Source organism: Procambarus clarkii, chromosome 73, assembly GCF_040958095.1.
Source record: "Procambarus clarkii isolate CNS0578487 chromosome 73, FALCON_Pclarkii_2.0, whole genome shotgun sequence".
Classification (NCBI taxonomy): Eukaryota; Metazoa; Arthropoda; class Malacostraca; order Decapoda; family Cambaridae; genus Procambarus; species Procambarus clarkii.
The window spans coordinates 9,809,899-9,836,417 of NC_091222.1; the positions used below are offsets into that span (position 1 = coordinate 9,809,899).

General features: G+C 44.1%; 1 protein-coding gene across 1 annotated transcript in view; it reads left to right on the forward strand.

Moving 5' to 3' along the window:
* The window catches only part of LOC123774158 (glutamate receptor-like), a 124,461-nt gene that overhangs the window by 38,754 nt on the left and 59,188 nt on the right, over nt 1-26,519 (forward strand). Inside the window, exons 4-5 of the mRNA XM_069312663.1 lie at nt 6,156-6,246; nt 22,118-22,418. Of these exons, the coding sequence (XP_069168764.1) occupies nt 6,156-6,246; nt 22,118-22,418 (392 nt within the window). The remainder of the gene's footprint in view (nt 1-6,155; nt 6,247-22,117; nt 22,419-26,519) is intronic.

Genomic DNA, 26,519 nt, shown 5'->3' on the forward strand with positions numbered 1-26,519 from the left:
AACCCTTGCACAGATGCCCTCCAGAATTTCTTTATTGGCGATCAACATTGGTCCAAATGGATAACTAAAATGGAACTGAACTCAGAATGTATCAGATTTATATTTTGTACCAAGAGAGACAACAACAGCACTTTCTTGCACAGTGGGAGATTACACCCTTTCCAATTATAATCCCTCCCTTTCCACCTACGAAGTAAATTAGAGATCAGCCGAAGGTTCACCTTGAGGCAAAGCTCAACACCTTAAGCCATATTGATGCTCTGTCCACAGAACATTCTCTCTCAAATCATATACACTGATGGTTCTTTACACCGCTTCACGGGTGCAGCTGGAAGTGCAGTTATCCTGACAATGGGCGATGTCTTATATTTTGAGTGGGAAGTCCTTATAAACCACTGGGCCTCTACCCCTCAGACTGAACTATTTGCCTTGCTTCATGCACTGAAATGTGCACGTCTGCAAACATGATGTATTAATTGTAAGTGACTCTTTATCATCCTTAATTGCTCCCAACTATTTAAGACATAACTGAAGCACGATCGTGTTTAAATGTAGACACAATTACAACAAAATTATTATTGATATAAACAGAGTCCATTTCATGTGGACTCCATCTCATGTTGTCCTCCGAATGCATGATAGAGTTGATGAGTTAGCCAAAGCAACTGTTTTTAAAGGAGAAATTGAGTGTATTCTTGGATGGTCAATAAGCAGTCTGAGAGTAATAGTACACCAAAACTTAATCAAAATCTTGTAGATCAGAGGCAAAGTGAAATCGACACCAGTAATTCCATCTATCATCATACTATCATGCAAGAGGAGCCACACATCTATGGTTCATCCAATAAAATCGGCCGACTTCTACATCTTACTACTGCTCGGCTTAGACTCGGTTACAAGCACCTCTGGGAATTTTCATTATCTGCTGATGTAAATCTGACTAAATGTAAACTATGTCAACAAAAATATTCGCAAACCCTAGATCAAGAAAATTGAAAATAGTAAGAAACGTATGCAAGAAAAGATACGAGAATTCAGAGACAATTCTATAACAAATGTTCCAGAGATTGTAACCTGCTTAGCTAAATTAATTGTGAGGTTCAGTCCCTGATCCCATTATGTGTCTCTGTTACACTTTCCACTACCGCCCACACGATGGGTATGGGGTTCATAATAAATGAACTAAACTAACTTTTGTTCCGACCAACTACCATGAACTAACCATCGAGGCCCATGTTGCCAAATATCAGCTTTTTAGCAAGTGTTTCAACTACATTCCTCATGATAAGACATCAGCTGGATTGTCCTTTGTTGGTATATCCAAAAATTTAAAACCTGCAGAGAGTTCTGTAATTTCTGTGACTCAACTGCTTACATATGGTGTACGGCTGATATTGTTCCTCACTCACTGTAAGACTTTTTCATTGTCAGACCACATAAACACATCTGTGATGTTTATGTTAGACAGAGTGAATTTGATATGCGTTGCTAAACCGAGTACCTGTAAGCAGGGCTGTTAGCTCCATCTGATGCAGAGTTCTTTCTTTAATGGAGCTACTCTTGCTTTTGCTGTTATTAAATGGGATTACTGCTGAGGGACAAAATAAGCACAAGTACAGAAGGCTTTAGTGGAGGCATCTGTAAATACATACGATGTCACTGCAGGTACTTTTCTCGACAACTTGTCTTGGAAAGATGATCTGCTCAACTAAGGCTTCTTCATTTGCAACCTCTCTCCAGGCTGTTTGCATCTCAGCAGACAACGGACTATACTATCCTGCCTTAGTTTTTCCATGCTTCTTGTACCATGATATGCCCTTTAACAGTTACAGGAAATAATTGATCTAAGGGGTTAAAAACTTTGCTAACTAGAGAACATAAGTTTCGCTTTGTGACAGTGCAACAGTTTACTGGTACTGATTTGATTGACAATGTATCAGAGGAAATATTCCAACATCCAATTCTTGTTAACTTTTGATGTACGAAATAATCTGGGTTATCTCTGATATTTTTTATTTAATGCTTCATTATTAGAGGCCCACGACTATAATGGTATTTTAGCTCCTTTTAGTTCATGACTGAACTGTAGTTCAGTTCATGAACTACAGTTCATGAACTTTAGTTCATGATTTCTAATTGTTGAATTTCACTGGTAGCAGTCCATTGAAAATTACCTACATATAGATTTTGGGCGGTTTCAGTCATATTTGAGGTCCTTAAGTGCATGTCCAACATTGCTTGTAACAAAAATGGACTCGATATTCTTCCAAAGGTTCCTCCTCCTCCACTTAAACAATTAAATCACCATTTGACTTTCATCGTCTTCTGGATTCTCAGCACACAAATGCTTTTGAAGTCATGATCTTCTTCCTATAAGCCTACTCTGAGGAAGGCTTTACATATGTCTACTATATAAGCAAATATGTTTACCCTTAACTTCAGCAGTATGTAAAACAATTTCTGTGTTAAGCTTTTACCTGTTTGCAAGGAGTCATTGAGGCATGCTGCCCGTGAGTGCTGTTTATCATTACAGTCGAAAACAATCTGTAAATGTGTAGTTACAGATTGCTTGGCAACGGTATGATGTGGCACATAATGACCTATTTTGTATATTGTCATTAGCTACAACGTCTAAGAAATCATTAGCTAGTTGTTGTGTTGTAACCTCATGTTACAGCTTTAAGTGTTCTGATTTTTTCTAAGTTTGGCAATTTGTACCTTAAATTGGGTTAAAGCCATGTTGTAATTTGTGGGCAAGATTTTGTGATTTATTTTTCATGGTAATCGTACCCATTTCTCTCCATCATGGTATTGCATTGTGTCCAAATATTGTTTGTATGCCAATGTGTCATCTGGGCTTGGTTGCTCAAGAAGAATTCCGGTAGTATCTAGGTCAAACAGTTTATATATGGATTTCAGTTCGTCTTCAATCATGTCACTGATTTCTGGGGGGGGGGGTGGATTGTTCTTGGCCTAGTCATGCTACTGTGACTGTTTATTAATGTTCCTGCTCCACAGGAGTTGATGTCTTGAAGCGTAGTACTGACCTGGAGAAGAACTTTCCTCCTGTGGACTCTAACAAGAGCATTCCCAATGTTTTCTGCTTCCCAAAAAATATATTTGTGGTAATAGTCTGTTCCTACTAATATGTCAATATAAGTAATGTAGTCGGAATTTATCTGGGGATCTGTTAAGTATATCCTCTTTTGATAGAGGATATACTCACTGTGGTGAGTATATCCTCTATCTAGGATATACTAGATATCCTCTATCTAGGATATACTAGATTCTCACTGTGGCTCCGAGACCAAGAAACCAAACTCTTACAGGTCAGACGGCATTGATTCCACAATAATTCCATATACTGGCCTAATAGATTTCCATAGACGAACTAGGAGTCTTACCTCCTTGTATTCATGGTGACCTGTGTCGGTCAAAAATCGTTTGCACAGTCTTAAGCTGCAGATCATCCACTAGTGCTTTGGTGACGCAGGTTCTCTGGGAACCCTGATCACACAAAGTAAACAAAGGGGCGTCGGTTATTGGCAGCAACAGTTCATCGGCATTGAGGTAGTGGGTAATAGTAGGTGTTAGGACTGTTATGTGATATTTACATTCTATAACAACCCGGTCGGGAGCCGGTCGGCCGAGCAGACATCATGTGGGACTTGTGATCCTGGGTTCGATCCCAGGCGCCGGCGAGAAACAATGGGCAGAGTTTCTTTCACCCTATGCCCCTGTTACCTAGGAGTAAAATAGGTACCTGGGTGTTAGTCAGCTGTCACGGGCTACTTCCTGGGGGTGGAGGCCTGGTTGAGGACCAGGCCGCGGGGACACTAAAAAAGTCCTGAAATCATCTCAAGATAACCCAACTACCTCTTATCCATAATGTATAAATCTTGGGGTTCGTATACATTTTTTGTAATCCCGTCTTCCTTCTCCCATCTTTTCCACCTTTCTCGGCCAGTATCTCCCTCTCCCAGCTGTCCTTTACTCACTACGTTCTTTTCCAACCTACCTCCTTCCTCATATCTCCAGACCTCTTGTCCTTTCTCCCCCTCTCTTCTTCCTTCTTCTTCATCATACCATCCCGTCCCTTTCCCTTTCACACTCTCGCCTTCCTTCTTCTTCCCTCTCAACTGTCTCCCTCTCGCACCTCTCCCACTTTCTTCACCTTACTCCTGATCTCTCCTCAACATCCACCCTCTTCCCCTCTCTTTCTCCCCTTAAGGAAATGTAATTAATTCATGCTCATCGATTTCGAATAAGCAGTAAAAGCCTGCCTGAAGAAAGCATAACAAATCTCAGGAAAATACATGCCAAATTTTATTTCATACTTTCAAATTCATAAGGAAGGGCCTTTTAAAATGCTGTATTTTCTTAAAACATGTAATTTGGGCCGACCCTGACTAGACCTAGTTTATGCCTGATGCTGGAAGTGTATTGTAATGTCCTGATGGATCAATATAACCATGCATGCGCATTCTTCTATTTGTTCCATGAGGGATGCCATCTTTCCCCGCTATAATTGGCAGTGACATGACAAATGTAAACGTCAGTGATACAAATTACACGAAAGATTTGGGCAGGCAATGGAATAAGTTTAATTTCCAGCAATGGAAAGTTTAAATTTAAATATAATCCATTTCAGGAAGAATGAGCTTCTACCAGTTTAAATGTAGAAGGAGAACCTCTTAAATTGTCTTCAAGTTACACAGCAAATGAAGATATATCCACATACAAATATTTGAACTTAAACAAATCCATCAAAACTTTATTAACCACTACTTTATTAATATTATTATTAACTTTAGTATAATTCTTAACTTTAATATAATATAATACTTAACTTTAATGTAATATATTTTAATATATATAATATATGTAATACTTTATTAATATACAGGTTGTAATTACCTAACTCCTTTATTAACACAATAAACAAACATAAACTGGTCCTGTAATTATCATAATAACATAATTCATTTCTTATCATCTTTTATACAATTTTTCTTCTATAAAAATATGTTTTTATGTTTTTAGGGATTATTTTCTAATCATTTATGTAAGCTCTCTTTGTAAGAGCAGATGTTTGATGACAAAGTTAACACTGGTGGAACGAAAGGCTACACAACCGTCAACAGTTAACACTGGTGGAACGACAGGCTACACAACCGTTAACAGTTAACACTGGTGGAACGACAGGCTACACAGCCTAAAACAGTTAACACTGGTGGAACGACAGGCTACACAACCTCTAACAGTTAACACTGGTGGAACGACAGGCTACACAACCTCTAACAGTTAGTACTGGTGGAACGACAGGCTACACAACCTCTAACAGTTAGCACTGGTGGAACGACAGGCTACACAACCTCTAACAGTTAGCACTGGAGGAACGACAGGCTCCACAACCTCTAACAGTTAACACTGGTGGAACGACAGGCTACACAACCTCTAACAGCTAACACTGGTGGAACGACAGGCTACACAACCTCTAACAGTTAGCACTGGTGGAACGACAGGCTACACAACCTCTAACAGTTAACACTGGTGGAACGACAGGCTACACAACCTCTAACAGTTAACACTGGTGGAACGACAGGCTACACAACCGTTAACAGTTAACACTGGTGGAACGACAGGCTACACAACCTCTAACAGCTAACACTGGTGGAACGACAGGCTACACAACCTCTAACAGTTAACACTGGTGGAACGACAGGCTACACAACCTCTAACAGTTAACACTGGTGGAACGACAGGCTACACAACCTCTAACAGTTAACACTGGTGGAACGACAGGCTACACAACCTCTAACAGTTAGCACTGGAGGAACGACAGGCTACACAACCTCTAACAGTTAACACAGGTGGAACGACAGGCTACACAACCTCTAACAGTTAACACTGGTGGAACGACAGGCTACACAACCTCTAACAGTTAACACTGGTGGAACGACAGGCTACACAACCTCTAACAGTTAACACTGGTGGAACGACAGGCTACACAACCTCTAACAGCTAACACTGGTGGAACGACAGGCTACACAACCTCTAACAGTTAACACTGGTGGAACGACAGGCTACACAACCCTCAACAGTTAACACTGGTGGAACGACAGTCTACATCACTTGCTCTTTTATCATACAAGATACACCTACGTTCGCCCTCCTGATGGCTTCTTCGGCACCAGACTCCAGGACGGCTCTTGGTCCGGCATGGTGGGCATGGTGATGCGGCAGGTGAGTGTAGTGAGGCAGGTGATGAGGCAGGTGAGTGTAGTGAGGCAGGTGATGAGGCAGGTGAGTGTAGTGAGGCAGGTGAGTGTAGTGAGGCAGGTGAGTGTAGTGAGGCAGGTGATGAGGCAGCTGAGTGTAGTGAGGCAGGTGATGAGGCAGGTGAGTGTAGTGAGGCAGGTGAATGTAGTGAGGCAGGTGAATGTAGTGAGGCAGGTGAGTGTAGTGAGGCAGGTTAGTGTAGTGAGGCAGGTGAGTGTAGTGAGGCAGGTGAATGTAGTGAGGCAGGTGAGTGTAGTGAGGCAGGTTAGTGTAGTGAGGCAGGTGAGTGTAGTGAGGCAGGTTAGTGTAGTGAGGCAGGTGAGTGTAGTGAGGCAGGTGAGTGTAGTGAGGCAGGTGAATGTAGTGAGGCAGGTGAGTGTAGTGAGGCAGGTGAATGTAGTGAGGCAGGTGAGTGTAGTGAGGCAGGTGAATGTAGTGAGGCAGGTGAGTGTAGTGAGGCAGGTGAATGTAGTGAGGCAGGTGAGTGTAGTGAGGCAGGTTAGTGTAGTGAGGCAGGTGAGTGTAGTGAGGCAGGTGATGAGGCAGGTGAGTGTAGTGAGGCAGGTGATGAGGCAGGTGAGTGTAGTGAGGCAGGTGATGAGGCAGGTGAGTGTAGTGAGGCAGGTGATGAGGCAGGTGAGTGTAGTGAAGCAGGTGAGTGTAGTGAGGCAGGTGAATGTAGTGAGGCAGGTTAGTGTAGTGAGGCAGGTGAGTGTAGTGAGGCAGGTGATGAGGCAGCTGAGTGTAGTGAGGCAGGTGAGTGTATTAAGGCAGGTGAGTGTAGTGAAGCAGGTGAGTGTAGTGAGGCAGGTGATGAGGCAGGTGAGTGTAGTGAGGCAGGTGAGTGTAGTGAGACAGGTGATGAGGCAGGTGAGTGTAGTGAGGCAGGTGAGTGTAGTGAGGCAGGTGAGTGTAGTGAGACAGGTGATGAGGCAGGTGAGTGTAGTGAGACAGGTGATGAGGCAGGTGAGTGTAGTGAGGCAGGTGATGAGGCAGGTGAGTGTAGTGAAGCAGGTGAGTGTAGTGAGGCAGGTGATGAGGCAGGTGAGTGTAGTGAGGCAGGTGATGAGGCAGGTGAGTGTAGTGAGGCAGGTGAGTGTAGTGAGACAGGTGATGAGGCAGGTGAGTGTAGTGAGGCAGGTGATGAGGCAGGTGAGTGTAGTGAGGCAGGTGAGTGTAGTGAGACAGGTGATGAGGCAGGTGAGTGTAGTGAGGCAGGTGATGAGGCAGGTGAGTGTAGTGAAGCAGGTGAGTGTAGTGAGGCAGGTGAATGTAGTGAGGCAGGTGAGTGTAGTGAGGCAGGTGAATGTAGTGAGGCAGGTGAGTGTAGTGAGGCAGGTGAGTGTAGTGAGGCAGGTGAGTGTAGTGAGACAGGTGATGAGGCAGGTGAGTGTAGTGAGGCAGGTGATGAGGCAGGGGATGAGTGTTATGAACCCTAGGTAGCCTCATAAGCAAGGTCAACCTAGTGAGAGTTATTCCACACCAGACTGGATCTAGGAGTCAGGGGGAAGGAGTTAAACTGAGCAAATGTCAGTAATTATGACTGAGGGGAAGGCGAGCAGAGGGCTAGCATCTTAAGGAAACGAGGTAATAAAAGATGTTGTCATTATGTTAAGAGACTTTATGTGAGCGGAGGTCTTAACGACTCACTTAAGTCGGGAGAGTCGTCGAGGAAAGACGCACGTCGTTACCTCTTGCAAAGAAGGAAATTATAGCTCACTGTGAAGAGTTAGAGCAATGGTTACTGTTACGTCTTGTCCATACAGCTCGTTGAACTACAGGGGTAATTAATGGTTTTGTCTAGGGTAATCAAAATAATCCCTTTCTCTAAACATGTTCAACCAAAGTGTCTCATAAGTACGTACCATATAGAGAATATTTCACCAGGTTTTAAAATAAAACATGCACGTAAAAACATATATACAATATAATGAATTTATAGATCACAGTAATAATATATTGCATGTATCACAATTTAATCAGATGGCACAATAAGATACTATAATATAATAAAGTAGCTCGCCAGATAAATGAGATCTACTACGATAAAATACAGAAAGAAAACAATAGACACTTATCAGATCAGTTGTCTTCTTGACGGCTTCCGGCTAACTTAAACTGGCGTCAGAGCCTCCAGCTCCCCCTTCCACAAACATGACAAGTGGAAAATTTATTAACTTTAATTTAATTAAATGAGCAACGAAATCGTGCAATACAAACAAAAGATGATATATAATATGAATTGTAATATTCATATGAGTAAAATATAGAATGCAATACATGTATATATAAAGCGAAAAAATATATATGGTAAATAATAAAGAGAAAGCAACTGGCAGCTACACAAGTACAACATTTCCTTGTTAAACTATAAGGAAGTTGACCAAGCAAGCACACGTGTAATACTTATGATTAAATCAGCCCGCATTATGCTCCCCTATGTTGCCAAACTATAGGACAACTTCAAAAGTATATATATATATATATATATATATATATATATATATATATATATATATATATATATATATATATATATATATATATATATATATATACATAAATATTTATGTATATATATATATATATATATATATATACATATATATATATATATATATAATATATATATATATTTATATATAAATATATATATATATATATATATATATATATATAATATTTATATATAAATATATATATATATATATATATATATATATATATATATATATATATATATATATATATATATATATATATATATTAGTATATTTTGGTAGCAGTCTTTCCTGTAGACATATATTATTAAATATGACCGAAAAAGTAAGATTAATAATTCTAACACGAATTTTCTCAATCTTTCGTACATTACGCTTCACTGTTGGAGGTAAATAAAAAATCACTTCTCCAAAATTCATTTTTATTTCTAGTCTGACGCGACACGGGCGCGTTTCGTAAAACTTATTACATTTTCAAAGACTTCACAAATACACAACTGATTAGAACTTACGTATCTCTGATTTTATATCTACATTTGAGTGAGGTGGGAGGGGTGATGTGGCATTAACACAAGACAGAACAAGAGGGGATATTAATAGGGTATTAAAAGTATCAACACAAGACAGAACAGAAACAATGGGTATTGAATAGAAGTGTTTGTAGAAAGCCTATTGGTCCATATTTCTTGATGCTTCTATATTGGAGCGGAGTCTTGAGGTGGGTAGAATATAGTTGTGCAATAATTGGCTGTTGATTGCTGGTGTTGACTTCTTGATGTGTAGTGCCTCGCAAACGTCAAGCCGCCTGCTATCGCTGTATCTATCGATGATTTCTGTGTTGTTTACTAGGATTTCTCTGGCGATGGTTTGGTTATGGGAAGAGATTATATGTTCCTTAATGGAGCCCTGTTGCTTATGCATCGTTAAACGCCTAGAAAGAGATGTTGTTGTCTTGCCTATATACTGTGTTTTTTGGAGCTTACAGTCCCCAAGTGGGCATTTGAAGGCATAGACGACGTTAGTCTCTTTTAAAGCGTTCTGTTTTGTGTCTGGAGAGTTTCTCATGAGTAGGCTGGCCGTTTTTCTGGTTTTATAGTAAATCGTCAGTTGTATCCTCTGATTTTTGTCTGTAGGGATAACGTTTCTATTAACAATATCTTTCAGGACCCTTTCCTCCGTTTTATGAGCTGTGGAAAAGAAGTTCCTGTAAAATAGTCTAATAGGGGGTATAGGTGTTGTGTTAGTTGTCCCTTCAGAGGTTGCATGGCTTTTCACTTTCCTTCTTATGATGTCTTCGATGAAACCATTGGAGAAGCCGTTATTGACTAGGACCTGCCTTACCCTACAGAGTACTTCGTCGACTTGCTTCCATTCTGAGCTGTGGCTGAGAGCACGGTCGACGTATGCATTAACAACACTCCTCTTGTACCTGTCAGGGCAGTCGCTGTTGGCATTTAGGCACATTCCTATGTTTGTTTCCTTAGTGTAGACTGCAGTGTGGAAACCTCCGCCCTTTTCCATGACTGTTACATCTAGAAAAGGCAGCTTCCCATCCTTTTCCGTCTCGTAAGTGAAACGCAGCACGGAACTCTGCTCAAATGCCTCCTTCAGCTCCTGCAGATGTCTGACATCAGGTACCTGTGTAAAAATGTCGTCAACATACCTGCAGTATATGGCCGGTTTCAAGTTCATGTCGACTAAGACTTTATGCTCGATGGTACCCATGTAGAAGTTTGCAAACAGGACACCTAGGGGAGAACCCATGGCGACCCCATCTACTTGCTTATACATGTGCCCATCCGGGCTCAAGAAGGGTGCCTCTTTAGTACAAGCTTGGAGTAGTTTCCTCAGAATACTTTCTGGCATGTCAAGAGGAGTACAGGCTGGATCACGATACACTCTGTCGGCTATCATTCCGATTGTCTCGTCCACAGGTACGTTGGTAAACAGCGATTCTACGTCCAACGAGGCTCTTATCCCTGTGGCCCGTGTGCCCCGCAGTAAGTCCACAAATTCCTTTGGAGACTTCAGGCTGAAGGCGCAAGGAACATAAGGAGTCAGCAGGCCGTTGAGTCGCTTCGCCAGTCTGTACGTGGGTGTGGGTATCTGGCTAATGATTGGCCGAAGTGGGTTTCCAGGCTTGTGCGTCTTGACATTTCCATACGCATATCCAGGTTTATATTCCCCAATGATCTTTGGCAGGTGGAGTCCGGATTTCTTGGCGTTCACAGTTTCGATCAGTTTGTTGACCTTTGCTTTTAATTCGGCTGTAGTGTCCTTCGTTACCCTTTGGAACTTAGTTTGGTCAGAGAGTATGATGTTCATTTTCGCCAGATATTCGTCTTTTTTAAGAATGACATATATTGGCGACTTGTCACCTCTCCTGACAATTATCTCCTTGTTCTCACGAAGGCTTTTAGCTGCCGCTTTAAGCTCGGGGGACAGTATGGTGCTTCTGTAGTTGCCTCGATTCTTTCCTCCTTCTGCAATAAGTTCTGCTTGTAAGGTATCTTTGGTAGTGACCTTTGGTAGTGACACAAAAGAAGGTCACTACCAAAGATACCTTACAAGCAGAACTTTGACTTGGACGGATGAAATTATGCTTAGGCAGATAATCTACTTCCTGTTGGATGAGTTTTCTTTTCTCGGGATTCACTCTGTAGGGATGTTGTCGAATTGGAGTGCTGTCCAGCAGCTGAATGTTGTGTGATGAGGTGAGTCTGTTTGGGGAATCTCCCCAAACAGTGTTGTATGGTTGTCCAGCAGAACCTGGAACTCATCACGCTGCTCCTCCTGTAAATGACATAGCATCTCCTTCCCTCCGGAACTGGAACTGAAAAGTTGAATGTTAACAACATTCCCCCTCACTACAATCCTCCACAGGTGGTAACTCGTCCCTACTAAAGCAAGCTACAACACCTGGTCTACAATAGGCCTTTAACCTGTTGACATGCACAATCATTTGTTGTTCTGAAAGATTAGGGTTATGTATTTTATAGCTTAGGTCTCCCAACTTCTCTACCACTTGGTAGGGTCCTTCAAACTTATGGGACATGGAAGTCCCTAGACGAGGTTTCAACACCAACACCAAATCGTCGACAGCAAACGACCTGAGCTTTGTCTTGAACTTTTTGTCATATCGTTATTTTATTTCTTGTTGAGTCTTTCCAAGATGTTCCATAACCAACTGTTTTGCCCGACACAACTTGTTTTTGACATCACTCAAATAGCGACCACTCTGATGAACAGAGACATCGCCCATCAACTTTTCTTGGAGCATCTTCAATGGACCTCTCACTTGGTGACCGAACACGAGATCAAATGGGGAATATCCAAGTGACTCTTGTAACCCCTCTCTGGCAGCAAAAAGAACAAAAGAGAGATTCTCATCCCAATTACGTGGCTAAGTCTCCCCTGTCGTCTTTAACATCTGTTTTAACGTTTGATGAAAACGCTCAAGTCCTCCTTGACTTTGTGGATGATACGGACTGGAAAACCTGTGCTGAATCCCATGTGATTCACAGAAAGTTCTGAAAACTTTGGAACAAAAATTTCCCCCGTTATCACTCTGGATAACACTAGCCATCCCAAACAAGGAGAAAAATCGTTCTAGACATTTGATAATATTATGAGCTTTAGTATTCCTCAAAACATATGCCTCAGGGAATCTTGTCGCCATACACATCATAGTAAACATAAACATGTTACCTGACTTAGTCTTGGATAATGGACCTACACAATCTATAACAACACGAAAAAAAGGTTCATCGGGAACTATAATAGGTTGTGAGGGTGTTCTTGGCACAGATTGATTAGGTTTGCCAACAATTTGACATGTTACACAATTATGGCAATATCTGACCACATCTCTCTTCAGTTTTGGCCAGTAAAAATACTTACATATTTTATGGTACATATTGTTTATACCTTGGTGACCTCCCATGGGGTCATCATGTGCAGCCTGCAAGACCTGCTCGCGATAAACACTGGGGACAACTAGTTGAGTTCTGGTTTCACAATCATCTGATGAAGGAGCTCCCTTGGGTTTCCACTTTCTCATCAGAAGTCGATCCTTGAAAAAGAAACCCGTCCCTTCCTCCAGTGCATCTACAGTAGCAGTGGACTCAGAACTACATTCAAGTAAACTAGGATCAGTAGTCTGCAAAACACTCCAGGGTAAGGACCCAGACTCAGAAGCGAGCGGGCAAGAACCTCGCAGCTTGATCTCTTCTCCTGATCCTGGCTGATCAGAATAAAATGGAGCCATAGCTACTTCGGCCTCACTCTCGACAACTAGTTCGAGGAGACAAGTTGGCAAGGTACAGCTAGTTCAGCCTCCTCACCTTCACCTTCCTTGTGGTTTGGGCTCGGCGGGGCTTCTACTACTGCCTCACTCTCATCATCCAATTGAGTCATAAAAGAATCCTCGAGATCCACCTCCCACTCCTTTACTGAAGGGGTCCTGGTCTTGGGAACATCTACCTTGGTGAAGACAGGATTACTATCACCCGTTTTTCCCACTGATCTGGTCACAACACAAGCAGGGTAATTAATGCCATCTTCTGCATCTGGTTGAGCCAGTACACTATTAGGGTTAATCAACATTATTGGACACTCGGTCCCTTCAACCTTACGGTTCCCAAAATTATTCCCTAGAATAATGTCCACTCCTGGAATGGGCAACTGTTTACTCACACCAACATTACACCACCCAGAAGTATAAGTAGAATCCAGAATAATTTGCATTAAAGACACTTGTTGCACACAACCTGCAATACCTTGTAGTAGTACAACCTCACCAAGATCTCTTGTATCAACATCAGCAAGCACATTATTGGAAATAAGAGACTGTGAAGCTCCAGTATCACGGAGTAATTGAACAGTCTTACTACTACCATCTTTACACAGTAATATACCTATGGACATACATGGTTTAAACTCAGTCATTCAACTGGGATTGACTGTAATACATGATGAATTATTTGATTGCAACCCTTTACTCATGATGCAACCAGTTGGTCTTAATTCAAGGTACAAACTAAAACAAGAATTAATCACATGCCCTTTCCTCTTGCAATGAGTGCAGTGCCTGACAGTGGTCACACCTGTTGAACCTACTGCAGGTTTAGAATTCACATTACTAGGATTTTGTATCCCTGTCAATGGTTATCAAGTTTAGTTTTTGTAAGAAAAGAGTTCATGGGAGTAGCTGGAGAATTAGTACTGGGTTCGTTCTGATAAGCATTTCTGTGAGCATTATAGTTTACTCGAGTGTGATAACTATTTGATTGGGCTTTGAAATGTGTCCTTGTTAACAATTCATGCTCATCAGCGAGCTTAGAGAGCTCATATCTGTGGTGCTTTTCTGTTCCGCCATAGAAGTAGATAATTTATCTGGAAGACGTGATAAAACTTCTGTAATAAGAAAATTTTTAAGTTGTAAAATCTGTAATAAAATATGATTTAAGCCATCTCTCACAATAATTAGTTTTCAACCTCGTGAAATCAGCAATTCTTTGTTCATGTGCCCTCTTTAAATTACGGAATTTCTGTCGATGTGCCTCAGGATTTAACTAGTATGCATTTAAAATGCTGTTTTTGATAAACTGGTAATCAAAACTATTTGCATCAGGAAGAGATGCAAATACTTCTTGACTCTTCCCTCTGAATTGACTCTGCATTATAGCTACGCACTGGTCTACTGGACAGTCCATACTGACTACAATCTTGGAAAAGTGAGAAAAGAAAAAGTCAGGGTCTTCCTCATTGAACTTAGGCAATTCGACATATTTATTTATCTGACATTTATTTATCTTAGATTGAGGGTTGTAATTATTATTAGGAATATTGCTAGTATTACCATGTCCAGCTGCGAGTCTCCGTGTCTCTTCTCTATTATTGTCCTCTGCCATTTGTCTTTGTATTTCTAATTGTTGTTTTTTAGCTTCTAGCTGCAACTGAGCTGCTAGTCTAGCATTCTGTGCCTCAATGTCTCTCTGTTGAGCCTTTAATTCTAATTCTTTCTCTTTATTCTCAAATTCAATTTTTTTCTGCTGAGCCTCAAGCCTAGTGTATTCCAGCTGAGATTCGAGCTCAAAACGTCTTAATGATACTTGCTCATTTGTCTCATCACTTAATTCTTCCAGGACCTCTTCCCCTAGTTTACCATCTTCCACTAGAGGAGTAATTATCACCTTCACTATTTGTGCTTTAACCATCTTATTACTGGCTGCTAACTCTAGTTTACCTGCCATACAGATCAAGGCAGACTTTGTAAGGTTCTTAATCCCTTCAAAGTTAGGCTCTGATAGCAACAACTCCACTTGACACTCCATGGTTAACACTTGGCACTTCATTTATTAAAAAAATGTTAAAATTAGAGCGACATTGAACACTGCCTGGCCCACTGCACAAACAAAAAATAATGACTTACCTCAAAATTGTGAAACGTGTTGGTTGACACTGGCTGAGTATCTTGAGGTTATCTTGAGATGATTTCAGGGCTATGCGTCCCCGCGACCCGGTCCTCGACCAGACCTTCTTTTTGTTACATACCCCCCCGGGAAGCAGCTGTCTAACTCCCAGGTACCTATTTACTGCTAGGTAACAGGGGCATCAGGGTGAAAGAAACATTTTGCCCATTTGTCTCCGCCTCCACCGGGGATCGAACCCAGAACCTCAAGACTACGAATCCGAAGTGCTGTCCACCCATATTAACTGTATACTCTGCCTCCGTGTAGTAGTCACCCGTTCCTCCAAGTAAGGTGAAACACAGGACATATCTTGCTATCACGGTAATATTTGGCACATTTAGGTCATTTTTACTTAGGAAGGCAAGTTTGAATTATTACAAGTTATTAATATAAGTATACAGTTAATAATATGGTAATAATCTCTCGGCTACAGGCCCCCAATATTTGTTACCTATGCTTGTACCCACAGCTCGTATATCAATGGCCAGTGATAAGAATAGCCAAGGGTAAGTCACTGTCTTTAAAAATATACACCAGAGTGCCCCTTCAGCGGGTACAAACAGAATAATATCCCAAGATCAGGGTAAACAAACATGCACATAAAATATATATATAATATAAAATAAAAAAAAAATAAATGCACGTTCTACATATAACAAATATATATTCACTTCAATATCACTATAGAATAAGATGGCATATATATACATGCAAAAATAGTCTCACCAGAATAATTATTCTATCCTACGGAACAAATAAACAGTACACAAACTTATTGTAGCACGATGCTCCCAGACTGAAGGTCTCTTTGCTACTGACGAGCTCACTATTACGGGCACACAGCCCCCCCCCCTTTCCTCCTAGACAAAAGGGGATGACAAACGAGTACTTTTATAACTCAATAAATAAATGAGAAAAGTAATTGTGCTAACACAAACATAAATGGAAATAAAATATAAATTACAACATGCAAATGACATTAATATAAGAACAACAAGTTTATCAAAGGTAAATATTAATGTATGAATTATATAAGAGGTTACATCTGGCAACTCAACAAGTGAACACGTACAATAAGCTGACCAGAAATGGACAGGTATTAAATAGGTGAAGAATGCAAGCCCGCTCCTTCTCCCAACTGTGTTGCCATGTCCTACTACACGTTACAAAAAGTATCACATGTATTAATGAACAAATTAATTTCCACAATTTATCGTACATGATATATTGTGAGTATCCATAACTAGGGATACGTAACACCAACCATGTGACCACCGCTGCCTACCACGTGACCACCGCTGCCTACCACGTGACCACCGCTGCCTACCACGTGACCACCGCTGCCTACCACGTGACTACCGCTGCCCACCACGTGACCACCGCTGCCTACCACGTGACTACCGCTGCCTACCACGTGACCACCGCTGCCTACCACGTGACTACCGCTGCCCACCACGTGACCACCGCTGCCTACCACGTGACTACCGCTGCCTACCACGTGACCACCGCTGCCTACCACGTGACTACCGCTGCCCACCACGTGACCACCGCTGCCTACCACGTGACCACCGCTGCCCACCACGTGACTACAGCTGCCCACCACGTGACCACCGCTGCCCACCACGTGACTACCGTTGCTCACCACGTGATTACTGCTGCCCACCACGTGACTACCGCTGCCCACCACGTGACTACTGCTGCCGACCACGTGACTACCGCTGCCCACCACGTGACCACCGCTGCCTACCACGTGACTACCGCTGCCTACCACGTGACCACCGCTGCCTACCACGTGACTACCGCTGCCCACCACGTGACCACCGCTGCCTACCACGTGACCACCGCTGCCTACCACGTGACCACCGCTGCCCACCACGTGACTACAGCTGCCCACCACGTGACCACCACTGCCCACCACGTGACCACCGCTGCCTACCACGTGACCACCGCTGCCTACCACGTGACCACCGCTGCCCACCACGTGACTACCGCTGTCTACCACGTGACCACCACTGCCTACCACGTGACCACCGCTGCCTACCACGTGACCACCACTGCCCACCACGTGACTACCGCTGCCTACCACGTGACCACCACTGCCTACCACGTGACCACCGCTGCCCACCACGTGACTACCGTTGCTCACCACGTGATTACTGCTGCCCACCACGTGACTACCGCTGCCCACCACGTGACTACTGCTGCCGACCACGTGACTACCGCTGCCCACCACGTGACCACCGCGTCCCACCACGAGACTACTGCTACCACCACGTGACTACTGCTGCCCACCATGTGACTACCGCTGCCCACCACGTGACTACCGCTGCCCACCATGTGACTACCGCTGCCCACCACGAGACTACTGCTGCCCACCACGTGACTACCGCTGCCCACCATGTGACTACCGCTGCCCACCACGTGACTACCGCTGCCCACCATGTGACTACCGCTGCCCACCACGTGACTACCGTTGCCCACCACGTGACTACCGCTGCCCACCACGTGACTACCGCTGCCCACCACGTGACTACCGCGTCCCACCACGAGACTACTGCTGCCCACCATGTGACTACCGCTGCCCACCACGTGACTACTGCTGCCTACCACGTGACTACCGCTGCCCACCACGTGACTACCGCTGCCCACCACGTGACTACCGCTGCCCACCACGTGACTACCGCTGCCCACCACGTGACTACCGCTGCCCACCACGTGACAACCGCTACCCACCACGTGACTACCGCTGCCCACCACGTGACTACCGCTGCCCACCACGTGACTACCGCTGCCCAACACGTGACTACCGTTGCCCACCACGTGACTTCCGTTGCCCACCACGTGACTACCGCTGCCCACCACGTGACTACCGCTGCCCACCACGTGACTACCGTTGCCCACCACGTGACTTCCGTTGCCCACCACGTGACTACCGCTGCCCACCACGTGACTACCGCTGCCCACCACGTGAATACCGCTGCCTACCACGTGACTACCGCTGCCCACCACGTGACTACCGTTGCCCACCACGTGACTACCGCTGCCCACCACGTGACTACCGCTGCCCACCACGTGACTACCGCTGCCCACCACGTGACTACCGCTGCCCACCACGTGACTACCGTTGCCCACCACGAGACTACTGCTGCCCACCATGTGACTACCGCTGCCCACCACGTGAATACTGTTGCCCACTGCACGACTACTAACATCTTAATCTCACTACATCTTAACCATTGTAAAAGGAGTAGTTTTTAAGGCTTAGTTTTTTTTAAGAACAACTACTCTAACAGACCCACAAGAGCAGTGATGAGGGTTCGAACCTGTGCGCTGGGGCCTGTAGTCTGGGAATACTGCAATCCACAGTACACACTTGCACGCTTCAATACACAACACACACTTACACACTTCAGTACACAATACACACTTCAATATACACTTTAATACATAATACACACACACTTCAATACCCAATACACATTTACACACCTTAATACACACTTCAATACACAATAAACACTTTAATACATAATCCACACTTCAATACACAATACACATTTACACACCTTAATACACACTGTGACGGTAAAGTGTTGGAGTGTTGATGTTCGGCAGTCCTCCAATGGCAGGTGGCAATGCCTTGTCACACTTACAGAAAAAAAAGAGACTGCTTGCCTGTTTGTCTGTGGTAAGGTAATGGGAAGACACACAAAACACAAAATATAAACAATGAAATTTTAATTACTTTAGAAAACAAGATATGAACAAAGACAATCCCTTGGCTTACGTAAAATTCAAAACAAGTCAACAAACAAAACAACATGAATAATTAATGAATGTGAAATTTACTCTAAAACAAAATGAAGTGCAAGACAATAATAATGATAATCAGGTGCTGAGAATACTGGCTAAAGCTGCCACCTCCCTTAGTACACGACAGCCAGAGCTTAGTCTACCAGAGAGAGATGTCAACTTCTAAGAGCACAGATATATTCTGAGGAGTATGGCGTGAGCTGGCCAAGACGTCGACTCAGGTAGAGGGTGTGAGTGCAGGTGCAGGTGTTGTCGGCGATACACCAGCCAATCAGGAGCAGGCAGGCGGAGAATGGGTAGTTTGCTCGTTGACGACGGGCGGAGCCGGTGTGTCGGGTGGTGCAAGGTACGCTTTGCTTCCTGGGCAAAACGTTTGGCGATACTGGTGGACGTATCTTCAATATAGTATCTTGTACTTGTAGAATGACGTGAATGATATAGGGAAGAGCAGGCTCAATCTCTCTTGAAAGAGATTATCGTCACAACACTTACACACTTCAATACACAATAAACACTTTAATACACAATAAACACTTCAATTCACAATACACACTTCAATATTACTTCAATTGGTGTGTATTGAAGTAGGGGGACGTCAGAGGTAAAACTATTTGGTTGACAGAGCCCGAGTGCATGGTGGTAATTGTGTGAAACCCCGATTAGGCTTCACTTGAAGCCTCGGGATCCTCGTGGGGGCAGTAGCACTCCAGTTTGCAATTATTTTACCATTTTCTGGCACAGTTGACTAAGGCGCATCTGGGTACATTCCGAGCATAGGTTCGAACTCTCATCAAGGCCCTTGTGGATTTGTTCATTTGATATATCACATTATTATGAGTTCTGTGTGAACAACTACTTTCCTGTTCATGAAAGATAATACACTGACATAGCCAGTGCAGTTAAAGGGATAATAATACTAGTGAGCACAACAGGTACAAGCGAAGTTGATGAAACCACGCACTAGAAAGTGAAGAGACGACGACGTTTCCATCACAATCGACTTGAGAATGGTACAAGACGGACCGAAACGTCGTCGTCTCTTCACTTTCTAGTGTGTGGTTTTGGTCAACATATTTCAGCCACGTTATTGTGACTTCTCGCCTGCATACAAGCGAAGTGTTGCATGAGCCTCACAGAGCTCTAGTTGGAAGTTAGATGACGTGGAAGTACATAGAGAAATGCATGACCTTGAGCCGTGTTGTTACCTGTTATATGATGGACAATACTGCAGACTCTGTCCCACTTATTATACGCTTCTACGGGAACTATTTTTCATAACCTCACAAAACACATGAAAGAATCCTGAAAGACAGCATTTGGAGAAAGGTGTCCTCTACCGATACTAACCAGATGTTGCAGTTAACAACTTAGTACATAAGCAAGTAGACCTCTAAACTGTTCATGAACTACTCTCCTGGTTCTAAGCGAAACGTCCTTTAAGATACGAATGTCATCTATGTCTTTAAAGGTTCACTTAGAGACCGTCAGCCCCATCGATCTCAATATGAGGCAAGACACATCATTCAAGGAGCGTGACAATGCACAAACAACAAGGGTCTATCAAGGAACACAAAATATCTGCACACAAGCAGACTGTTAGCAATGATATCCTGACCAACGTCACCAAAATGATCGGTAGAATAAAACGACAAAAGATTAGACATATGAAAACTCTTACATATCACTAAGCTATTACTCAGATACACATATTATACACTAAGCTCATACTTAGGTACACATATTTTACACTAAGCTCATACTTAGGTACACATATTATACACTAAGCTCATACTTAGGTACACATATTATACAGTAAGCTCATACTTAGGTACACATATTATACACTAAGCTCATACTTAGGTACACATATTATACACTAAGCTCATACTTAGGTACACATATTATACACTAAGCTCATACTTAGGTACACATATTATACACTAAGCTCATACTTAGGTACTCATATTATACACTAAGCTTATACTTAGGTACACATATTATACACTTAGCTCATACTTAGGTACACATATTATACACTAAGCTCATACGTAGGTACACACATTATACACTAAACTTATACTTAGGTACATCCTCAAGACCATGGCAGAATATATCACACCTCACTTTCCCAGCCAGAATTGACTTGGTAACATGTAACGTCACCTCATCACACTTGGAAACATGTAACGGTACCTAATCTTACTTGGTAACATGTAACATCGCCTCATCTTACTTGGTAACATATGCCATAGCTTTCGCTAACATCTATACACTTACCCATTCGCTTCTGAAGATGTTGAAACTTTCGACGAAACTCTTCTTTTAGCACAAAGATAAGACCTGCTTGCTTGATACCTACTTGACGGGGTTCTGGGAGTTCTTCTACTCCCCCAAGCCCGGCCCGAGGCCCGGAGTTTGGCCCACCAGTCTGTTGCTTGGATCGGCCCGCAGGCCCACATACCCACCACAGCCCGGCTGATCCGGAACTTCTGTTAGAAAACAGTCCAGTTTTCTCTTGAAGATGTCCACGGTTGTTCCGGCAATATTTCTTATAGTCGCTGGAAGGACGTTGAACAACCGCGGACTTCTGATGTTTATAGTGTTCTCTGATTGTGCCTATGACACCTCTGCTCTTCACTGGTTCTATTTTGCATTTTCTTCCATATCGTTCACTCCAGTACGTTGTTATTTTACTGTGTAGATTTGGGACCTGGCCCTCCAGTATTTTCCATACGTATATTATTTGGTATCTCTTTTAAGACAGACATTTTTTTAAATTAAATTGAATTAAATTAAATTAAATTAAATCAAATTAAATTAAAAAAAGACAATTTTTAATTTAAATTATTTAAACAACTCAACACTCCAGGTGTTTTTGGGATGTTTAGCTTCATCTTAATCTTAATTCATCAAATTTGTAATCAGATTTTGTTTATTGAGTTATGAGTACCACAAGATATTTGATGACACTTGTTCAGAAAATATTTGATTACACAAAGTGATCAACTAGACATGATAACTATGTAATAATGTATGTTGTGGTGGCAGGAGGTGGCGATAGCTTCCGGCCCCTTCATCCTGAGCGAGGACCGAGCTGAGGTGGTAGACTTCACTATGGCAATAATGTTGGACTACTGGAGGATCCTGGCAGCTCGAGGCCGGCCGGAGGTGGACCCGTGGAGCTTCCTGCTCCCCCTGACCCCCCAGGTGTGGGCGGCTATCCTGGGGGCGCTGCTGGTGCTGCCCCTGGCGGTGCTGCTCCTGTCATCATGCCTCTCTCTCAGCACCCACGGTCATGGAGACTGGCTCCTGGTGCCCTTCGACTATGTTCGGATGTTGGTACAGCAAGGTGAGTGTGTACAGGTGTTGTTACAGCAGGGTGAGTGTGTACAGGTGGTGGTACAGCAGGGTGAGTGTGTACAGGTGTTGGTACAGCAGGGTGAGCGTGTACAGGTGTTGGTACAGCAGGGTGAGTGTGTACAGGTGTTGGTACAGCAGGGTGAGTGTGTACAGGTGTTGTTACAGCAGGGTGAGTGTGTACAGGTGTTGTTACAGCAGGGTGAGTATACAGGTGTTGGTATATATTACACCTGTTGATTAACGGTTGAGAGGCGGGACCAAAGAGCCAGAGCTCAACCCCCGCAAACACAACTAGGTGAGTACAGTAGGGTGAGTGTGTACAGCAGGGTGAGTGTGTACAGGTGTTGGTACAGCAGGGTGAGTGTGTACAGGTGTTGGTACAGCAGGGTGAGTGTGTACAGGTGTTGTTACAGCAGGGTGAGTATACAGGTGTTGGTACAGTAGGGTGAGTGTGCACAGCAGGGTGAGTGTGTACAGGTGTTGGTACAGCAGGGTGAGTGTGTACAGGTGTTGGTACAGCAGGGTGAGTGTGTACAGGTGTTGTTACAGCAGGGTGAGTATACAGGTGTTGGTACTGCAGGGTGAGTGTGTACAGGTGTTGGTACAGCAGGGTTAGTATACAGGTGTTGGTACAGCAGGGTGAGTGTGTACAGGTGTTGTTACAGCAGGGTGAGTGTGTACAAGTGTTGGTACAGCAGGGTGAGTGTGTACAGGTCTTGGTACAGCAGGGTGAGTGTGTACAGCAGGGTGAGTGTGTACAGGTGTTGGTACAGCAGGGTGAGTGTGTACAGGTGTTGGTACAGTAGGGTGAGTGTGTACAGGTGTTGTTACAGCAGGGTGAGTATACAGGTGTTGGTACAGCAGGGTGAGTGTGTACAGGTCTTGGTACAGCAGGGTGAGTGTGTACAGCAGGGTGAGTGTGTACAGCAGGGTGAGTGTGTACAGGTGTTGGTACAGCAGGGTGAGTGTGTACAAGTGTTGGTACAGCAGGGTGAGTGTGGACAGCAGGGTGAGTGTGTACAGCAGGGTGAGTGTGTACAGGTGTTGGTACAGCAGGGTGAGTGTGTACAAGTGTTGGTACAGCAGGGTGAGTGTGTACAGGTGTTGGTACAGCAGGGTTAGTATACAGGTGTTGGTACAGCAGGATTAGTATACAGGTGTTGGTACAGCAGGGTGAGTGTGTACAGGTCTTGGTTGTTACGAACCCGGATCCAGCGTCCGAGCCTGGAGCAGTGACAAACACGCCATCTGTGGGTCAGCTCCCGAAACCCCCGCCAAACGAACGACGACACCTAGTGAGGACAGCGTGTACTGGCCTCGAGGACCAGTTTCCAGTCTGGTTCAGCGCTCAACACCGCCGCTCCTGACCTCTGGTGAGGTGGTGCTCCGACGACAGCGCCATCTATGGACTGGATACGTCAGGTTTGTGTCTGAGCCTGTAAGTGTGGTGTTTTAGTGTCCCTGTTATTGATGACGTGTCTGCTTACAGAGCCGACCTGGGACCACTGTGTTGAAGGTGGAGTCAGTCTACCCGAGGCAGCCAGTCTCCATACTGTGAAGTTTGCTGCAGCTGTCGTGACGTCGTCCCCCCGGAAGAACACTGTGGTGTGTTAAGCCTGCCAGTGGAGTGGCAGTGGAAGGATTTACCCGGGACCGACGGTTGGAGACTATAATCCACTGGGGTATTGAGGACAGGAGGGTGATTGGTGATATCACACGAGACTCCTGTCTAGGGCGTACCCCTTTTATCGTTCGTGGAGTGGCCGTACCAGCCTTGGTGGCTCAGTACCTGCCAGCAGACCTGCTGGACGTGTGGTTGACGGCCTCCACGACGGTGCCCCCAGTGGACCTGTGTTGTGGCTGACCTGTGGCCAGGGTAGGCTCGGCGTTCTCAGAGGACACGTCTTGAGGCCACGAAGAAAGCACCGCGGACTCAGCACCTAGCTTCGAGGATCCATAGTCTCCAGCAGAAGACTGCAGTGTTGATCCCCTTTGTAAAGTGTTAATACCCCTCCCCCTTGTGTACGTTTTACTTTTATATATTTAAATGGTGATGGTGAACATTATATTATATTAAGTTCTTAGCTTTCTTTCCCTACTCCCTTTAAGTTACTTGCGTCACGGATCTCATCCCTTGATAGCCACTACTGGCTTGGGAACGGATACATATATCTTCCTCTAACATCAGAGTGAGAACCCCGTTGCGTCCCGAGAGGGCCGTAACATTGGTACAGCAGGGTGAGTGTGTACAGATGTTGGTACAGCAGGGTGAGTGTGTACAGATGTTGGTACAGCAGGGTGAGTGTGTACAGCAGGGTGAGTGTGTACAGGTGTTGGTACAGCAGGGTGAGTGTGTACAAGTGTTGTTACAGCAGGGTGAGTATACAGGTGTTGGTACTGCAGGGTGAGTGTGTACAGGTCTTGGTACAGCAGGGTGAGTGTGTACAAGTGTTGGTACAGCAGGGTGAGTGTGTACAGCAGGGTGAGTGTGTACAGCAGGGTGAGTGTGTGTACAGGTGTTGGTACAGCAGGGTGAGTGTGTACAAGTGTTGGTACAGCAGGGTGAGTGTGTACAGCAGGGTGAGTGTGTACAGCAGGGTGAGTGTGTACAGGTGTTGGTACAGCAGGGTGAGTGTGTACAAGTGTTGGTACAACAGGGTGAGTGTGTACAGGTGTTGGTACAGCAGAGTGAGTATACAGGTGTTGGTACAGTAGGGTAAGTGTGTACAGGTGTTGGTACAGCAGGGTGAGTGTATACAGGTGTTGGTACAGCAGGGTGAGTGTGTACAGGTGTTGATACAGCAGGGTGAGTGTGTACAGGTGTTGGTACAGCAGGGTGAGTGTGTACAGGTGTTGGTACAGCAGGGTGAGTGTGTACAGGTGTTGGTACAGCAGGGTGAGTGTGTACAAGTGTTGGTACAGCAGGGTTAGTATACAGGCGTTGGTACAGTAGGGTGAGTGTGTACAGGTGTTGGTACAGCAGGGTGAGTGTATACAGGTGTTGGTACAGCAGGGTGAGTGTGTACAGGTGTTGGTACAGCAGGGTGAGTGTGTACAGGTGTTGGTACAGCAGGGTGAGTGTGTACAGGTGTTGGTACAGCAGGGTGAGTGTGTACAGGTGTTGGTACAGTAGGGTGAGTGTATACAGGTGTTGGTACAGTAGGGTGAGTGTGTACAGGTGTTGGTACAGCAGGGTGAGTGTGTACAGGTGTTGGTACAGTAGGGTGAGTGTGTACAGGTGTTGGTACAGCAGGGTGAGTGTGTACAGGTGTTGGTACAGCAGGGTGAGTGTATACAGGTGTTGGTACAGCAGGGTGAGTGTGTACATCATGTGGCGGTAAACAAGAAACCTGATTGGTATATGATTCATGTGTAAACATTCGTATAGTTAATGAAAATTGAAATCAAATGTGTCATGAAGTTATGTGATAGTAAAGAACTCAACGTTTTTAATGAAATCAAAACTGAGTTAAGTTGAATCATGAATGTCGTGGATGTTGCTCACATCATAAGTCTCATTACTTAATATCATAATGCATTCAATACAGCAAATATAATATCGCACTGAACGTACATACAACGCCAGGCAGACGCTCGGCCTCCTAGCCCTTGCGAAGCTTTCTTCCAGTATATTAGTCCAGTCTAGGAGATTATAAAGTCTACAGGCCCATATGAGGCAGGCACTTTGTTCTTACCTAGTTGTACTCCCCTCGTTGTGCTTGCAGGGGATGAGTCTTTGGTCCCGCCTCTTAACCGTCAATCTACTGGTGTACAGATTCCTGAGCTTCTCAAGCTCTATCATATCTTCACTTAAAACTGTGTATGGAGAACAAACAACAAAGTACAGTTCATAAATGGCCTCCTCGCGGAGTCAAATGCAGTATTTGGAGCTTTCACAGAAACCCATGCAGGGGAATTGTTGGACAGTGAGATCTGGATTCCAGGATATAATCTATACAGGTGTGATAGGAAAATTAGGTCACATGGAGGAGTGGGTCTGTATATTAGGGAAGACCTTGTATGCTCGGAGCTCCTAAACGTTACAAATGAGGTGGTAGAGGTACTGGGATTAAAAATAGAGAAAATAAAT